Source organism: Lissotriton helveticus, chromosome 11 (assembly GCF_964261635.1).
Source record: "Lissotriton helveticus chromosome 11, aLisHel1.1, whole genome shotgun sequence".
NCBI lineage: Eukaryota > Metazoa > Chordata > Amphibia > Caudata > Salamandridae > Lissotriton > Lissotriton helveticus.
In genome coordinates, this window is record NC_136072.1 from 125,185,346 (window position 1) to 125,200,838 (window position 15,493).

Here is a 15,493-nt window from a genome sequence, read left to right on the forward strand (position 1 = left end):
ATGACACAAGCTTGAGGTGTGTCAAAATTTGAGGCTGTTAACTTATGTAAAGCACCTTTTTTATAAAATGTGTTTCTTTTGTCTCTGGTACTATCATTCCTTCTCTTGTCTTCATCAACCACTGCAGGTCCAGTGCATTATTGAGGTGGAGATGTGTCCCTGTGCCCTAATGAAATTGCAGCAACATTTTAGGGCAATGAAACATGTCGGCATTTCAAGTTAAAATGGTCTAAACATACTTCCTTTTTTGAGTGTGAACACTAATTAATAATTAAAAAATATGTGAGACAGATGTTCTGAACTCTATTTTAACGAGGAGTTTAGTTTACTTGTTTTCATATTATGGGGCTTTGATGGCAGATAGATGACACTATCATTTATACCTTACTCTTTCACTTTTTTTATTTTCAACAATAGCTTAGGAGTTAGGTCACATTTTTCTGTATCTGTCAAGAAAGTGCCCATGATGACAGAACTGGTGAGCACCAACCAGTAGCTCCTTGGATGGTGCTTACGTGAGACACTTTCAGACCCACCTCTCATTTTTTATGATATTTGGCTAGCCAACCTTGACATCTTTGGATGATGCGTGTGTGACCTGATATAGGTGGTTGATGATTTTTTTAATAACTAGGAACACAGATGGGTGGGCATGACTAGATAAGTAAGCATAGTCTCACCTAGGAGCAATACATAATGCCCGTGTGATAGAGATTTTTCTAGAGTTGTTATGTGTTCTCTATAACCAGGTCTTGTTGTTTTGTGTTGCACTATACAAGTACCAATACATAAACAATACATATGTTATTCTACCCCTGAAGGGCCACAATGGCCACTATGCTTTCCTCAACACATTATCCACCTTGTCATGCCTCATAGTTATCTCTACTTATCTTTCCTGGAATTGCAGAACCACAAACCCCTTGAGATCTTTTTTCCTTGACCTGTGATTATATCTACAATGCTTCTGCCACTGCCCGCAGCCCTAGGAGCACTAGCAATTTAGCACTGATGTTGCAGATTTTAATTTTATATTTTGCATTTTCATTTTTTTCTGAGACCTTAATTGCAATGGAAACCATCAGATGTTGGAGAAATGCATGTAAGTGGTGCCTTGTTTTGTTGGGCAACAACGAAAGATCTAATGTGCTTGTTGAAGAACCTACCTCCCGGAAGTCATGTTCAAAGTGGCGGAGCTGCAGGCACTGTTCCAGTTTCAGGTGATGTCTTGCCCAAAATTCATCAAAGGCTCTTTCCGTCTCATCCAGTTGAGCCAGCAACCTGTTGCGAAAGGAGGGACACAGAGGTTAAACACGGAAGGAGGAGATACTCATCACGATGTCAGTCATGCCTCCTGCCTTTAATATGCTTTCTAAAAATTTCAGAACAGCTGATTAGCTTGGACCATTTGTTCTAAAATTGAGATATTGCTAGTTTTGTGTAATCTATAGATTGCTCCCATTCATTATTGGTTCCTAAAGCACATAGTTGGCGCTTAGCCACACTTAAGTATATCATATTTGTGATATAGCAGTATATATATCTCCTTATTTGAACTTTAATATACTTTGTATACATTCCACCCTTAACACTGCTTTGGTTTGTTGTGCGCTGGCTCGGTGTACAGACCTAAGCATTAATCATCATAGCCTTGCTCGAGTTCAGCAACCTGTCCAATAAGCATTGCTCCTTGGAAATATAGCGGTTCAGCACTTGCCTCAATCGGAAGCAGTATCTTGGCTGACCGTGCCTACCATGGGACCCGTTCCCCAGTTTAGAACCCCAAACCCCCATTGTGACACCTGAAAGCTGCCATCTTTGCATCAAAGACCTACGCTACCTGGCTGGATCAAAGTCTCGAGCGAAGCCATGTGTCGCTTCTCAGCCTACTCAACTGGGAAGGCTTTTTCAGTTACCTGCACCATCTGCCACATGCTTGGGCTTTAAGATATTGCTGCACTCGCGTTCATCCCTCACATCAAGAAGATGGGTGAAGCAGCAAAGTACCATTACATCTCATGAAGAAATTCTGACGTATTCTAACATCTCCTTCTACCTGTTCTCCTTAAAGCAGCGGTGCATGTTCTCATCATCTCATAACTGGACTTCTGCAGAGGTTCCCATCACCAACCTGACCCTCTCAATGCCCTCTTTCTTGCAGCTGGCAGGCTAGTTTATAGCATACAAAATCCAACTACACCACCCACATTCTTAGGGACTTGCAGTATGGTTCAACTCTGCACACTTACCCTAAGGCAGTCACAACAACTCCCTGTCTCACCTGGTCCAAACTCCTTACCACCTCAGAAGGCTCCAGACGGCTTCAAAGCAAGGAATCACGGCTGCTAGAGGTCCTAAGTTAAAAACCTCTAACCTTTGCTACCAACTAGACTTAGGACGCCAACCCCTCTATCGTCCTTTCGTAAGCAAATAAGAGCTCCCCTTTTCAAACACTTCCTCTCTCGTTGACTTATCCTTTGGGCTGTGATGTTTACTAAGAATGTCATTCATTCGTTATGAGCTAGGTTGACCTTTTGTTTCATCACTTATGCAAATATAAGTATATTACGGTTGCCCCCCCATGTTCTAATACGATAAAATAATGCCATTCGTTTTAACTGATGTAGCCCTCTCAGTCTCTGTAAAGCACCTTTAACTTAATAGTTCTTAGAGCGCTATATAAATGATTAAAAAACTAAACAATCCGCAGTGCCATCATGTATCCTACTGTGGTCACATCCTTTTAGCCATTCTTCAAGACCCGCTCACTCATTAATCTTAAAAGAATAGGATTTGCCTCCATCCGTTTGTTAACGAGTGTAGGAAAAGCAAGACATCAGTATGTATGCAGGGATGCACATGAATTTTTACAGTGGGATCATAACTGCAAACCAACAGAGCCCTGCAGTCTGTTCTGAAGCCAGTGAGGTTTCATAGTATGTTTAAAACTACATCTACGGGTGGACTAGTGTGCGACCCAAGAGAAAGCCATGTATACAGTGAAGGGGCGTGCCAAGAAATACTGTAGAGTGTGGGGGAAGTGGTTGGGGGCTGTGGAAGGTCCCGATTGACTGGAATCCAATTTTTACTAGGGTTTTAAAGGGATCTTGATTGGGGGGTATATAGATGAACGGACTGTATTTATATCTGTGATGTCCATGCTTTGGCTGATTGCTCTTCTTTATTTTTAAAATCAAGAACATGTGTTTATCAAAAAAAGAATAACTGCATCTACACTGCAGACAGCACATATCTTCTTCTTAATACTTCGCCTACTTCCCCCTCTCACCTACCTCCGTCTGCTTGCTTCCATTGATCCCTTCCTTTCTCACAGCGAAGAAGAGAGGCCATTGCATAAGATTTGTCTGAAGTAATGAAAACATCATCTTGGAGTCTTTCTTCTATATACTTGATTATTATCTTCAATGCTGTAGTGACCTCTCAGTCCATCTGAACGCCTGTCTAACCTATCTTTGTAGTACCCTGATGCTTGTATCTTTCATGAAGTCTTTCATCAGTCACATTTTATGAAGCCTTCCATCCCTCCAGTGGGTTTCTGTATGCTGTCTCAGGCAAAGAAGTATCTTGTGGAACTCAGCTTCAGGGCACGATCTGGGTTCCTCAAGCGCCCAGGACCGACCATAGGAGAACAAACGTAAAGGGAAGAGATGTCCTCTCGGGAATCTTTACAAGAGACAGAGACATGGCACATTTAATGAGCAATTTTTGGATTCATTTGTCAAAGAGCCGCATATATGTTAAAGAAAGAACTGCAAAATGGGGTTCCAGGATATTCTATAAAAGAATTCTCAAAAAAGAAGAGACAAAAGTTTATTTAGAAAGAACTTCTTGTCTAGACTTTTTCCCCTTAAAACATCCCTACGTTTTACGCTAGAAGTGATATCTTCTAAAAGGTTCTGCTTGGTGCCAATGGTTGCACTAATAGCTGGAGCCCAAGGGTGATGCCTAACATTGCCTAATATGTGCAGCCCACACTGTCTACTATCCTATAATACACTTCACGCACAAACACATCTCTTACTGTTATTTACAATTCACTCACTCTGTTAACACCATTCCACATAATCCACTATTCACCTTCCACAGACAACCAGTGTCTTTAAGGAGACTAAAGATGGTCAGTAGTCTGAGTTCTGAAAAGGCTCTTCATGCTTCTCAAGTGAAGACTATATGTCCATATAATCATGTCTATATTTTTTTCCTGAAAAGTTGTTGGATTAGCACTAAACTGCTGCCTGTACCAGTGGCACCCCCTCTCTAGATCTGCGCCATATTAATGGAAATCAAGGTAGCTGCTTACAGTGCCGTCAGCAATGTATGTGCCACACTGGGTACCAACCATCTTTACCACGGCTCTATTACCAAACAACTACAACACATTTTTGACAATACATCTACATCTAGAACGTGGTAAGTTGCAACTTGGTAAGTTTACAAGGGGTTTTAGAGTGGCTTATTATGATGGGCTTTTAGGGTTCAAGGAAGGGTAGTGTTAATGGGTAGTATGGAGTTTTTAGGGTTCAGGATTAGTATGTATTTAGTGAACCTTCTAAGCAGTTGAGGCTCCACAGAAGACCAACACTGTGCCAAGGACTGAGCTGGTATCTTATAAGGCACAATCAGCTGGGTGGCCACTTCCAAGTCACTGGGTGACAAATGATCACTTTAGGCAAACCTAAGTCATGACACTCAGAACGCTACAAAAACACAACCCAAGAGGGAGCCAAGTATCTATGCAGCCAGTAGAAATGAGTGTATATTAATGTGAGCTGCCACGCATCAGGGTAAATACCTTACATATAGATAACACAACCCACGTTCATAAAAGAACGCGGAAGGGCCCAAAGTTTTTACCAGGAGCCCGCAGCATCACTGCCGAATGGCAGTGTTGCCGAATACCAAGACCGTCTAGTCTTGAATCCACGTCATGCCTCTTTCTGCTATCACCCTGCACTTCCAATCTCTTTATCTCACTCTTGCAAGCTTTTTTCAACCCTGCTTTCTCACTTTTCACTGTTTCAGTTATTTTTCTTCCTCCTTCTTTCTCACTTTCCCTCTCTTGCGCAAGGGTCATAGTCTGATGATGAAAACTAAGTCTTAGACCTCAAAATAACTGCTGTTGCCCACCAGTGATACAAGTTTCTGTTTGAAATAAAGGAGCTGCCCACAAGAGGACGATGCTTGGCAAAGTATTTGTTTCCTGATTCTTTTTTATGTTCTCTGCCAATTCATCACATTTTTTATTCTTCATTTTTGGATTCTGGAAATCTACTGAATTCTGCTTCTGGGTTTATACCTGGGTCTTTTCTCCTCACTGATGTCGGGCGGAGTATGGTGCCTTGATGATCACCTCAGTGAGTGCTGATCTTCATTTGTAAATCAAGAGTTACAAGATTGCCAAGGAGGTATAATTTTCCCTTTTGTGTTTTTTCCTCCTAACTGGGACCATGTTAAGAAGCCTGTTGAAACATTTCAAGAATACTGTGCTGTTCAGGGTGGCACTGTGACTCGGAGAGGAATCAGCCTTTCCTTCAAGAAACCAAGAATGGGACTCAGGGGGCTTTCTCAATTTCAGACTAGTCGTTTTCTCTTGATTTTCTACAGAATTTTACTGTTTAGGAAAAACATAGCCTGAGGCAGACAGAAGAAGAATAATTCCTTTACTCTTAAATATTACCTTAATGCCTTCTTTTGGTGTGGCTTGTTGTTCAAGACCTATACAAATCCTCAGCATGGAGAACACATTGGTGCAGATAACGTTTTTAGGTCAAATGGTACATCTCTACCTGAAAGGTTGATGCTTGACCTAACACACATACATACACACACACACGCACACACACACACACACCGCCCCCCCCCCAGACCTATCTCTTCCAAGGATTCCACTTGTCGAACCTAGAAGCATTATTTAATTTTGTTGTTGTAACAAGCTTTATTTCGATATCGTTCATATATCTTAAAAAGCAGTACAAATAAATAAAAACAGTAAAAAGTTCAGTGCATAGATATAAACATACAATTCATACTAGAAAGAACATGGGTATTGCACATAAGAACAAGCTAAAATAAATATTTAGACAAGATACAGGAGCCTAGAGGATCTGACACGCCATGCCCAACCTAGAAATTTGGCCAGGCCACATGCAAACAAGGGACGAGGATATGATCTTAAGATTCGTAAAGCCTCCTTGTGCGATCTAGTACCAAGGCTCCTACAGAGTGGCTTCAGCCATATGCGACGTGGAGCTGCATAGGCTGGACATTCGAACAATAGGTGGGGAACTGACTCAGACCTGTTCGCACAGAAGGGGCAAAAGGGAGTCGTCTGTGCCGGAACCTTCCAACTGGCCGTCAATTTCCCCACTGGAAGTAAGCCCACCCTGAATTTAAAGTATAGTGCCCTGTCCCAAGTTTTTGAGATCATAGCCAGATATGGTTCACAAAAGGGCACCTCCTTAACCATCAAAAATTTCACAGTTGTTTTGCAAAGGTTGGCCTTGCTATTTCTGCCATTAATCACCCAACTCCAGTATAACTTCTTCATGATTGACTTGGGCGGGGCAGATCTGCTAGACCAGGCATCTCCAAGGCCCAGGTCAAAAAGGAGGTGCTTAACTTCCTTTAGCCAACGAACCTTGGACCAACCAGGTGTTAAAAGAAGTTCCTTTAAGCCTTCTGCATAACTGGACAGTTCTGGGACCCTCCAAATGCGTGCCCACAAAAGAAGGGGGCGCAGCCTCGCCAGATCACTAATGGGCCGAGTGCCCGCATCTAAAAGAAGTGGAAGGGATGGTGTGCTATACGGGAGGCCCATAAGGTCTTTATGGAATTTATTTTCTGAGCGGGACAAGAAATCTACATTCTGCACGCCCCACAATTCTGCCCCATACAAAGCTGCACTCACCCCTCTTGCCCTATAGATGTCAAGTACTGGAGCAATGGGTTTAAGTGATGAAGCACGTTGTTCCTTAAGGAGGGCCCCCACCACCCTCTTATGGGTCAACAGCATCTTATGGTGGTGGAATTTCCAGCTCATGGAATCGCAAAGGCGGATGCCTAAGTAGTCAAACTCCTTAACCCTCTCGAGTGGGACGGAGTCCAAGGAAGGTGGATTGACAGTCTTCTTTGGCGGGTTTAAGACCAGGAACTTGGTTTTCCCTGCATTGATAACAAGTCCCCTTAGGTCACAAAAGGTCTTAAAACTAGTTAGGAGACATTGCAGGCCTGCTGGGCTTTTGGAAATCAGGAGGGTATCGTCTGCAAATAGGAGGGTAGGTATTTTCCTGCCAGCCAGGGAGGGTGCATCTGCTGGATGTTTTAATAGGTGCTCCACCACTCCGTTAACATACAAAGAGAACAGAGTGGGGGCTAGCACACATCCCTGGCGGACGCCCCTATTTACAGGAATGCGTGATGTTTTTTGACCCTGGTTACCCCACCTGATCTGCGCAAAGTTATCTTCGTGAAACTTTATGAGCATATTGAGTAAATATGAGGGGATACCCAAAGCATCAAGAACACTCCAGAGTTGGCTACGTGGGACCAGGTCAAAGGCAGTCCGTAGATCTATAAATGCAAGGTACAGACTGCCCTTGCCCAGTACAACCACTTTCCAGTAAATCATCATTAACCAGAATGACTGTTCAATGGTCCCCATGCCGGTTCTAAAGCCAGCCTGGAAGTCTGAGAGAATTTGCTTCTCCTCTATCCACTGTAAGACCCTTCCTAGGACTACCTTGCCTGCCACCATCTGTGTGGAGTCTAAGAGACTTATAGGGAGATAATTAGCAGGGTCGTCCCAACTCCCTTTCTTAAAGATTGGGACGACCTCAGCGCCCTTCCATGAGTCCGGGAGGTTCCCACCATACAAGCCAGTGTTCAAAAGGGAAGCAATGAGTCTCCCCCACTCTTCTGGGTTGACCCGGAGCAGATCGCCTGGGATGCCATCAGGTCCCGCAGCCTTGTTTGAAACCAGGCTCTTGATCGCCCCCACTACTTCCTTAGGGGAGAAGAGATTGTCCTCATTGGGTTCTGCGCGTTCAATAGGGGGCTGTAACATCATGCTAGTAGCCGGACCCACCGACAAAGAATAGAGCTGGGAAAAGTGATTAAACCATACTTCACCAGTTATATTACATGTTAGTAGAGAGTCTACAGGTTTGTCCCTTGCTCTCATCAGGTCCCAAAAACCCTTGGGGTCTTTCCTAGAGCTAGCCGCCTTTAAATCGTTCCAAAACTGGGTCTCATGCTCACCCCTTGCCTTAGATATAGCCCTTGTGTAATTTTTCCTAGCAAGGCTAATCTGGCCACCATCCTTAGCTTTCACTGCTTTGATTAACTCCCGTTTGGAAGAGCGGCAGGCGGAGGAGAACCATCTTGCGTTGCCCATAGGGCCAGCTCTTGTGTTACCCCTCGTACCTGCTGGGCAGACCGTAAACAATTCGCCTAGCGCTTTGGTGGTTTCAGAAAACAAGATTGGAACATCATGCTTACTGAGTCCCGAAGAGTCTAAAACGCAACATAGCATTAGACATTATGGATTTTGTTTCTAAGATCATTCCCTCATTAACAGCAATTTTGTTCCATTTCAGCTGCCTGCCACAATTGGAAGGGCGTACTTCGTGCGTTGTTTTCCATACATGTGAGATTAGGGCTGGGGCCTTACCCTTCCAGGGAGTAGACAGGGTCAAGGCTAAGGGATTGTGGTCACTGTCGATAGATGATAAGACCACCATATCTATCAGGTGAGCCCAAAGCCTGTAGTTCAGGAGTATATAATCAATCCGTGAGGAGTAGCCCACCCTGTTAAATGTGTGTGCCCCAAGGGAGTCGGACTTAGATCTACCATTAGTTGCCCTAAGGCCATGTTCCAAACAAAGGGCATTAAGGTCTATGGCACTTTGGGACAACTTCTAATGGGAGTGAGAGTGAGGGGGGTAATACCTCTCCTAACATCATCTTCCCTGGTGCCTAGTATATCCTCACTAGCAAGTGGTTCTAATGAACAATTAAAATCCCCAGCTAGTAAAACAAAGGAGTCTGCATTACAAGATCCAAGTTCCTCCTCAATTCCTGTAAGTGGTAACATAGATGAGCCACCCCTTGCCCCTCTGACATAGATATTGAAAACTTCTAGCTTCCTCCCCCCAGACCCTTTAACTGAAATTCTCTGCAGGTCAGGTGATTTGGTTGGTATGGACCTGATATTTATACCCAGGGAGATACTAGCCCAAATTAATAAGCCGCCAGACGGACGGCCTTTGCCGCCAGGTGATTGCGCCGCGGGCACAAAGTAGGTGGAGTAGCCCACCTTGTGCCGTGGTTCCAGGCACCAGGTTTCCTGGAATAAGCAAATCCCGAAGGGTTCAACAAATGAATTCCATTCGGGTATGTCGATATTCCGTGCAAGGCCCGCTACATTCCAGCTGACCACCTTCAGTACTGCACCGCCAACACCCCCTATTCCTGACCTAGGGGCAGTCACAAGGGGGTCAGGAGTGGAGCTAGGATCCCCAGCCATAGGCAAAGGCAGAGAGACCCCCTCGGTGACCACCGGGAAGGGTTGGATAATCTCCGCCCCTGGGAGTAGCATTAATGATAAGTTGGAACTACTACCAGGAGTTCCTTTAATACGGGTTACTGCATCCAATGGCAATTGCGACGGGGTAGTCTCGGACAAGCTACATGGTGCATGGGCCAGACTTTGGAAGGAGTTGCTCGTCACTTTAGTAAAATACTTTGTTACTGGGTTGGGATCTAGGATGCTGGACACTGTCCTCCATATGCCCATTTCTGTTCTTGCAGGTGGAGTATTCCCTATAATACACCTGGTTGTCATATATTCAGTGCTCGGCATAGGGGGTATATATTCGGGGCCAGATGGAGGTGCCATTTTCATAGGGAGTCAATCTACCTCTTCTAGGCAACCAAACCTATTAAAGGTTGGTGCCCCATTCCACCATCTATTGGTGCCTTGCCAGCCATCTCTTAGTCCTCCCCGAACTGGGTTTCGGACCAGTGACCAGTTCCCCCCATGATTTGGGCTTGGCCGAGGAGGGTAGAAGAAAGTGAGTGGTCTAGCTATAATAGACGAATTCTCACCACATGTGTTCCATGAACATATGTGTTGTGCCGTAAGTGGGTCTTCGAATGAGACGACAATGCAATCACCTGGAATGGATTTGAATGATGGACCTATCCAAGGAACCCTTCGCACCATCAGAATTTTGCTTCTTAAGTGATTAGGTAGCGGCCTATTTGTATTCAGCCAATGAATTACCTTATTTTTATGTGACCAAAAATTTTCTTGGTATTGTGTCTCAGTTTCAGGAACTCCAGCTAGCACCACAACATACGGCCTTACATCTGGGGGGAGATCTATAAACCCCCCGCGATAGTTCTCTATGATTTGTGGCCCCTGTAAGTTAGTTCGATGGGCCATAGTTTCTTTTGTCCTCGGGGCAGCAGCTTCTTTTTGAGGTGGTATTAGTTGTGCAGGGTGTTGTTTAGGTGCCTTCACTGGGGGATTGGTGACTATAGGATCGTAAGCCTTTGAACGTGGTTTGGGTATTGGTATAGTCAGGGGCGGCGCTGGTGGAGCAACAGTAGGTGTCGATACAATTTTATCAGCTCCCGACTGGATGTTAGATTTGTTTTCCTTTAAGCTAAGGCTTGCTAACGTTAGAATGCTCTTTTCCACCTCGAGAAGGTGATTTTCTATGCGTGAGAGTCTGAGTTCTAGGGGGGTTAAGAGCTTTTTTAAGGTCTCCCATACTATTTTTAAAAATTCCTCATCTCTTCCCTCTACCTCACATGTGGGTACCCCCATCTTCACAGCACTGTTTTTTGGATCATTCTCCCCTTCTATAGTGTCTAGCTTGGTCTCATCTATGATCGAGCAGTTCTCTTCGACGCTTAAGAGCGCCTGGGCTGGGACTCCGTCCCCACCTACCCCACTATCTACAATAGGCTTTCTATCATTAAAATATTGTGCCCTAGCAACTTTGGCCTTCTTCCTAGAGTAGGCAGATCTTATGTTACGTTTTTCTTTTTTGTACTACACCCTTGTGGCTAGCGCACAGGTTATTCCCATTCAACTCAATAGTTTTAGGAATTCTTTCAGAAGGAGAACCCAAATCTAAAGCAAGTGCATTCAACGTGGGACTCTGATTGGTATGAGAAGGGGCCAGCCCTGGAGTAGTGACTTGCACAGGTGGGGTTGTAGCTATGGTATGATGGATATCCGCCTGTATGATAATTGGCCGTGGGCCAGACGAGCGCTCGGGGGTTTTAACAGATGCAATATGGCCCAGGGATGATTTCTTTGACATAGCAAGATCCTGGGACAATCTTCTAGCTGCATCTAGTTCTATAGAGACTCTTTGTTGCATTTTAGTGATTTCAATATCTATGGCTGTATTGGTCCTGGTTATAAAGTCATCGAGAGTCCCATTCAACATCTTCCCTCCTTTAGCAGCCCTGCTACGGCTTGCACGCGAACACATGGTTCCTGGTGGGCCCGCCAGGGACTAGTGTATAGGATAACAATAGCGAAGCAGCAGGGTTGGCGACAAGGGGTAGGCCCAGTCCAGTCCTCGAACGGCCTCAAACGGTCCGCCCTTTGCCCGGGCTGCGCACCGAGCTTCGGCAAAGGGCTGATTAAATACTAGATCACGGTGGGCGTGGCTTCCGGGGAGAGCGGGTCAGGTGTCGAGAATTGGCCTCGCAGGGACTCCTGGACACTGGAGTCCCTGCCGACGTGCTCGCAGCCCCGTTGAGGCTCCTCAGCCCCTGGTGCAGTCACAGTGAAGCGGGACCCGCGAAGCGGGTCCGGCAAACAGCTACTCGAGGCAAAGGTGATCCGGTGGTCTGGAACAGGTCAGTGGCAAGGGACCTTTCTTTATGCAATATCTCCTCGTGAAAGGTTTACAATCCCACCTGATGGAAGTAGGAGGGCTGGTTATCAGGGATCGGTGCACGGTGGGCGTGGCTTCCGGGGAGAGCGGGCCAGGTGTCGAGAATTGGCCTCGCAGGGACCCCTGGACACTGGAGTCCCTACCGACGTGCTCGCAGCCCCGTTAAGCCTCCGCAGCCCCTGGTGCAGTCACAGTGAAGCGGGACCCGCGAAGCGGGTTCCGGCAAACAGCTACTCGAGGCAAAGGTGATCCGGTGGTCTGGAACAGGTCAGTGGCAAGGGACCTTTCTTTCTGCAATATCTCCTCGTGAAAGGTTTACAATCCCACCTGATGGAAGGAGGAGGGCTGGTTATCAGGGACCGGTGCACGGTGGGCGTGGCTTCCGGGGAGAGCGGGCCAGGTGTCGAGAATTGGCCTCTCAGGGACTCCTGGACACTGGAGTCCCTGCCGACGTGCTCTCAGCCCCGTTAAGCCTCCGCAGCCCCTGGTGCAGTCACAGTGAAGCGGGACCCGCGAAGCGGGTCTGGCAAACAGCTACTCGAGGCAAAGGTGATCAGGTGGTCTGGAACAGGTCAGTGGCAAGGGACCTTTCTTTCTGCAATATCTCCTCGTGAAAGGTTTACAATCCCCTTTAATTAGACATATTAAATCATCTAAAATTAAAGGACATTGCTTTGCTTGATCTATTTCGTCTGAAACTGTTATGTTTTTTCGGGATGTATATCAGGACACCAACTGTAATTAATCTAAATTATTCTTGTACGTCTTTGGGTTTTGTTCCCCCTATATTGCCTTTAGCGATTTCTTTCATCTGGAAAATGTTGTGAGTATAACAAATTACTGGGTAACCACTGGTGAATTTATGTAAACAGCAACGTCCCCATCTTAGATCTACTTTGTACTTTGTAGAACTGCAAATAAATAAACAAACAAAAAAAAAATACATGAATGAATGATATCCCTAGCTACATTTGGGCTTGGGGTTAGTAGATGGGATGGTAAAGGGGCCCCAGCTGCTTTGTTAATGATTGCTGGTCTCCCAAAAGAAGTTCGAGGTTAAACTCCAAAGACGTACATTTCACAAGATTATTAAATGAATAATTAGCATAGGATGGTTCTAATTATGTGTACTCAACAATGGAAGGGAGGAAAGCCTTTAATGTCCAGCTACCTATTGTACAGGCATTCTCCTGACTTAGCAATTTCATACCCACCACTGTTTCTATGCAAAATCAGAACTCACATTCACGCTTTGTTCCAATATGAAGACTCCTTTCTAGTAAACCTTTTGTGTATATCACCTCTTGTAGCCTCCTACAGCTGTAAATACCAAAACCCTATGAAAGATTTGACTTTCTGCATTAAGAATTTTCTGATCTTCGCAGTTAATGGCTTTTCATACTCACCCAAAGCAAAATCTCCTACATGGAGCAAGTATTTAACATGAATTGTTTATCCACTAATTAGACAACTAGTCTGAATGAAGTAATTAAAAACCAAAGTAAATATTTTCTGTATATTTGATTCTAGATTAAGAGAAACTTTAACTTAATACTTTTTAATAGACACAACTTATGTGTGGGGTTTACTTTTCACCTAGAGGGGGGAAATATCTTTTGACCACAACTGATAACGGGGAAATAGCAATCACATCATTTTGGCCTGTGCTTCTTATTTTCGGTAGGGTGACACAAACAGATAAGTTCTGATGAAGGACTTACATATAGTACGTTGATGTTAGAGTTGAAAAGGACACCAGTTCCAAGGTGGCTGTGTATAGTTGTTAAAAGACGAACAGACCGTGCAACTTCTCTATTTTATCTGAGAATTGTTTTCTGAGTCAACATTTGTATTCTAGCAAAGACGCTTTGTCCTGCGTTCTTGGTGTAAACATTTAGAACAGAACAAGACTACATATTACAGAGTATACTGATACAGCTCTTGGAAAGGGCCTATAAGGCCATAAGAAAAAGATCAATAACTATAAATCTAGGATAAAGTACATCAGTTACTGGGATGTTAGAATGGATGAGAAGAACAAGTTTCTTGCCTTCAGTAACACTCTTTTCTGTGGATACTCTATCTAACTGCTGCCCCATCACCTTTAGAACATACCCAGGTGTCAGGGTGGAGCTGGAGAACTTAAACAGCCGTGGGCCTGCGCATTGTCAGGTGGTGTCGTGGGGCTCTGAGTTGGCTCCATACTGCCCTGGAAGTGACGCGTGGAGACGCATATAAGCACCACCCCTTTACCCTGACATTTGTTTCTTGTCTCTTTTTCTTTTCAGTTCCCTTAGATGCTAAGGCATTGACTCAAATAAAAGGTCTTGCAGGACCAAGCGAGCAAAGAGACCTTTTCATCAGACCTTGCTGTCAAGGAAATAGTGTCCCTAAATGTATACCCCGATTGCCATGCCGCAGTCTGGCAGATACCGATCATAGGCACCCCTATTGCCAATGCAGTTGTAGAGGCTGTGGCCCTGGTTGAATGGCTCTGAGGTCCTTGGAGAATATTTTTTGACCAGGGTGTAGCAGATCTTAATGCAGAGGACTATCCTCCCTGGAAGTGTCCAGTTTTGCACTGTGTAGCCGGAGAAGAGAGGATTGTTTTCCCTGATGATCTTTTGTTTAGTTGATGTAAAAGCTCAAACCCCCTCTTTGGTAGGCATTGGAGCCTTCTTTTTTGAGAGATGATGTGGAGTAAAGAATTCTATCAAGGTGACTGGCCAATGTGGAAGGGTATCACGACCTTTGGGACCTTAGAGAGGCAAGCTGTTGGGGTTCTTGGCACCATCTTGACCAGAAAGAAGTTTTTATATGTTGTAAGTCTGCAGCGTCTGCAGTTCATTCACAAGGCATGCTAATGTGATGGCAGTAAGGAATACTGTTGTCGGCATCAACAGCCTTTAAGTACAGTTGGGCATACGCTCGAAGGGTGTGTACATAAGGTATGGCAAGAGCAGGTTAGGGTCCCCTTCTAGCAATACATATGGTTTGGAAGGCAACATATGTGTCAAACGTTTAATGAAATGCATCACAAATCAGAACTGGGGAACTGTACAAGGACGATGTGTGGCATAAAAAGAAAGGCTAAAAGGGACAATAAGTAACCTTTCCCTGTGCCCACTGAAAAGCCTTGCTCCTTAAAGGAGAGAACAAACAAAAGAACATTGAAAAAGTGGCTTTTAAGGGGCCCTTACCAAAGTGCTCCTGCACACAAGTGGCAAGCTCTGGCACCATAGATACTAGCATTGGCTAGCAGCAGCACCTAGTTGAATAGAATCATGCTGCATTCCTCCTTTTGCATACATATGGGGGTTGTTGCACTCTGACTTATGGGCCTAGACAGTGCGATAGGGATAAAAATAGGATGCCTCTCCCTGTGCAGATTGGTACAACTACTCTTCCAATGAATGGCTGAAGAAGAAATTAGAGTGCATACACTATGAATGATAAACAGCCAATTGCACTTGAATGCCTGCTGATAAACACATGAATGACAAAACAATCAGTGGCTGAAGGGGCTGACCTTTTTCCCCTCTGTCTGAGACGAT

At 44.8% G+C, this 15,493-nt stretch overlaps 1 protein-coding gene across 4 annotated transcripts in view; it reads right to left on the reverse strand.

Annotated features, from left to right (window-relative positions):
- The window catches only part of MCF2L2 (MCF.2 cell line derived transforming sequence-like 2), a 2,082,183-nt gene that overhangs the window by 1,251,325 nt on the left and 815,365 nt on the right, over positions 1-15,493 (reverse strand). For all 4 annotated transcript variants that reach the window (XM_078665987.1, XM_078665986.1, XM_078665989.1 and 1 more), the window contains exon 9: positions 1,167-1,281. In XM_078665987.1, coding sequence (XP_078522113.1) covers positions 1,167-1,281 — 115 coding nt within the window. The remainder of the gene's footprint in view (positions 1-1,166; positions 1,282-15,493) is intronic.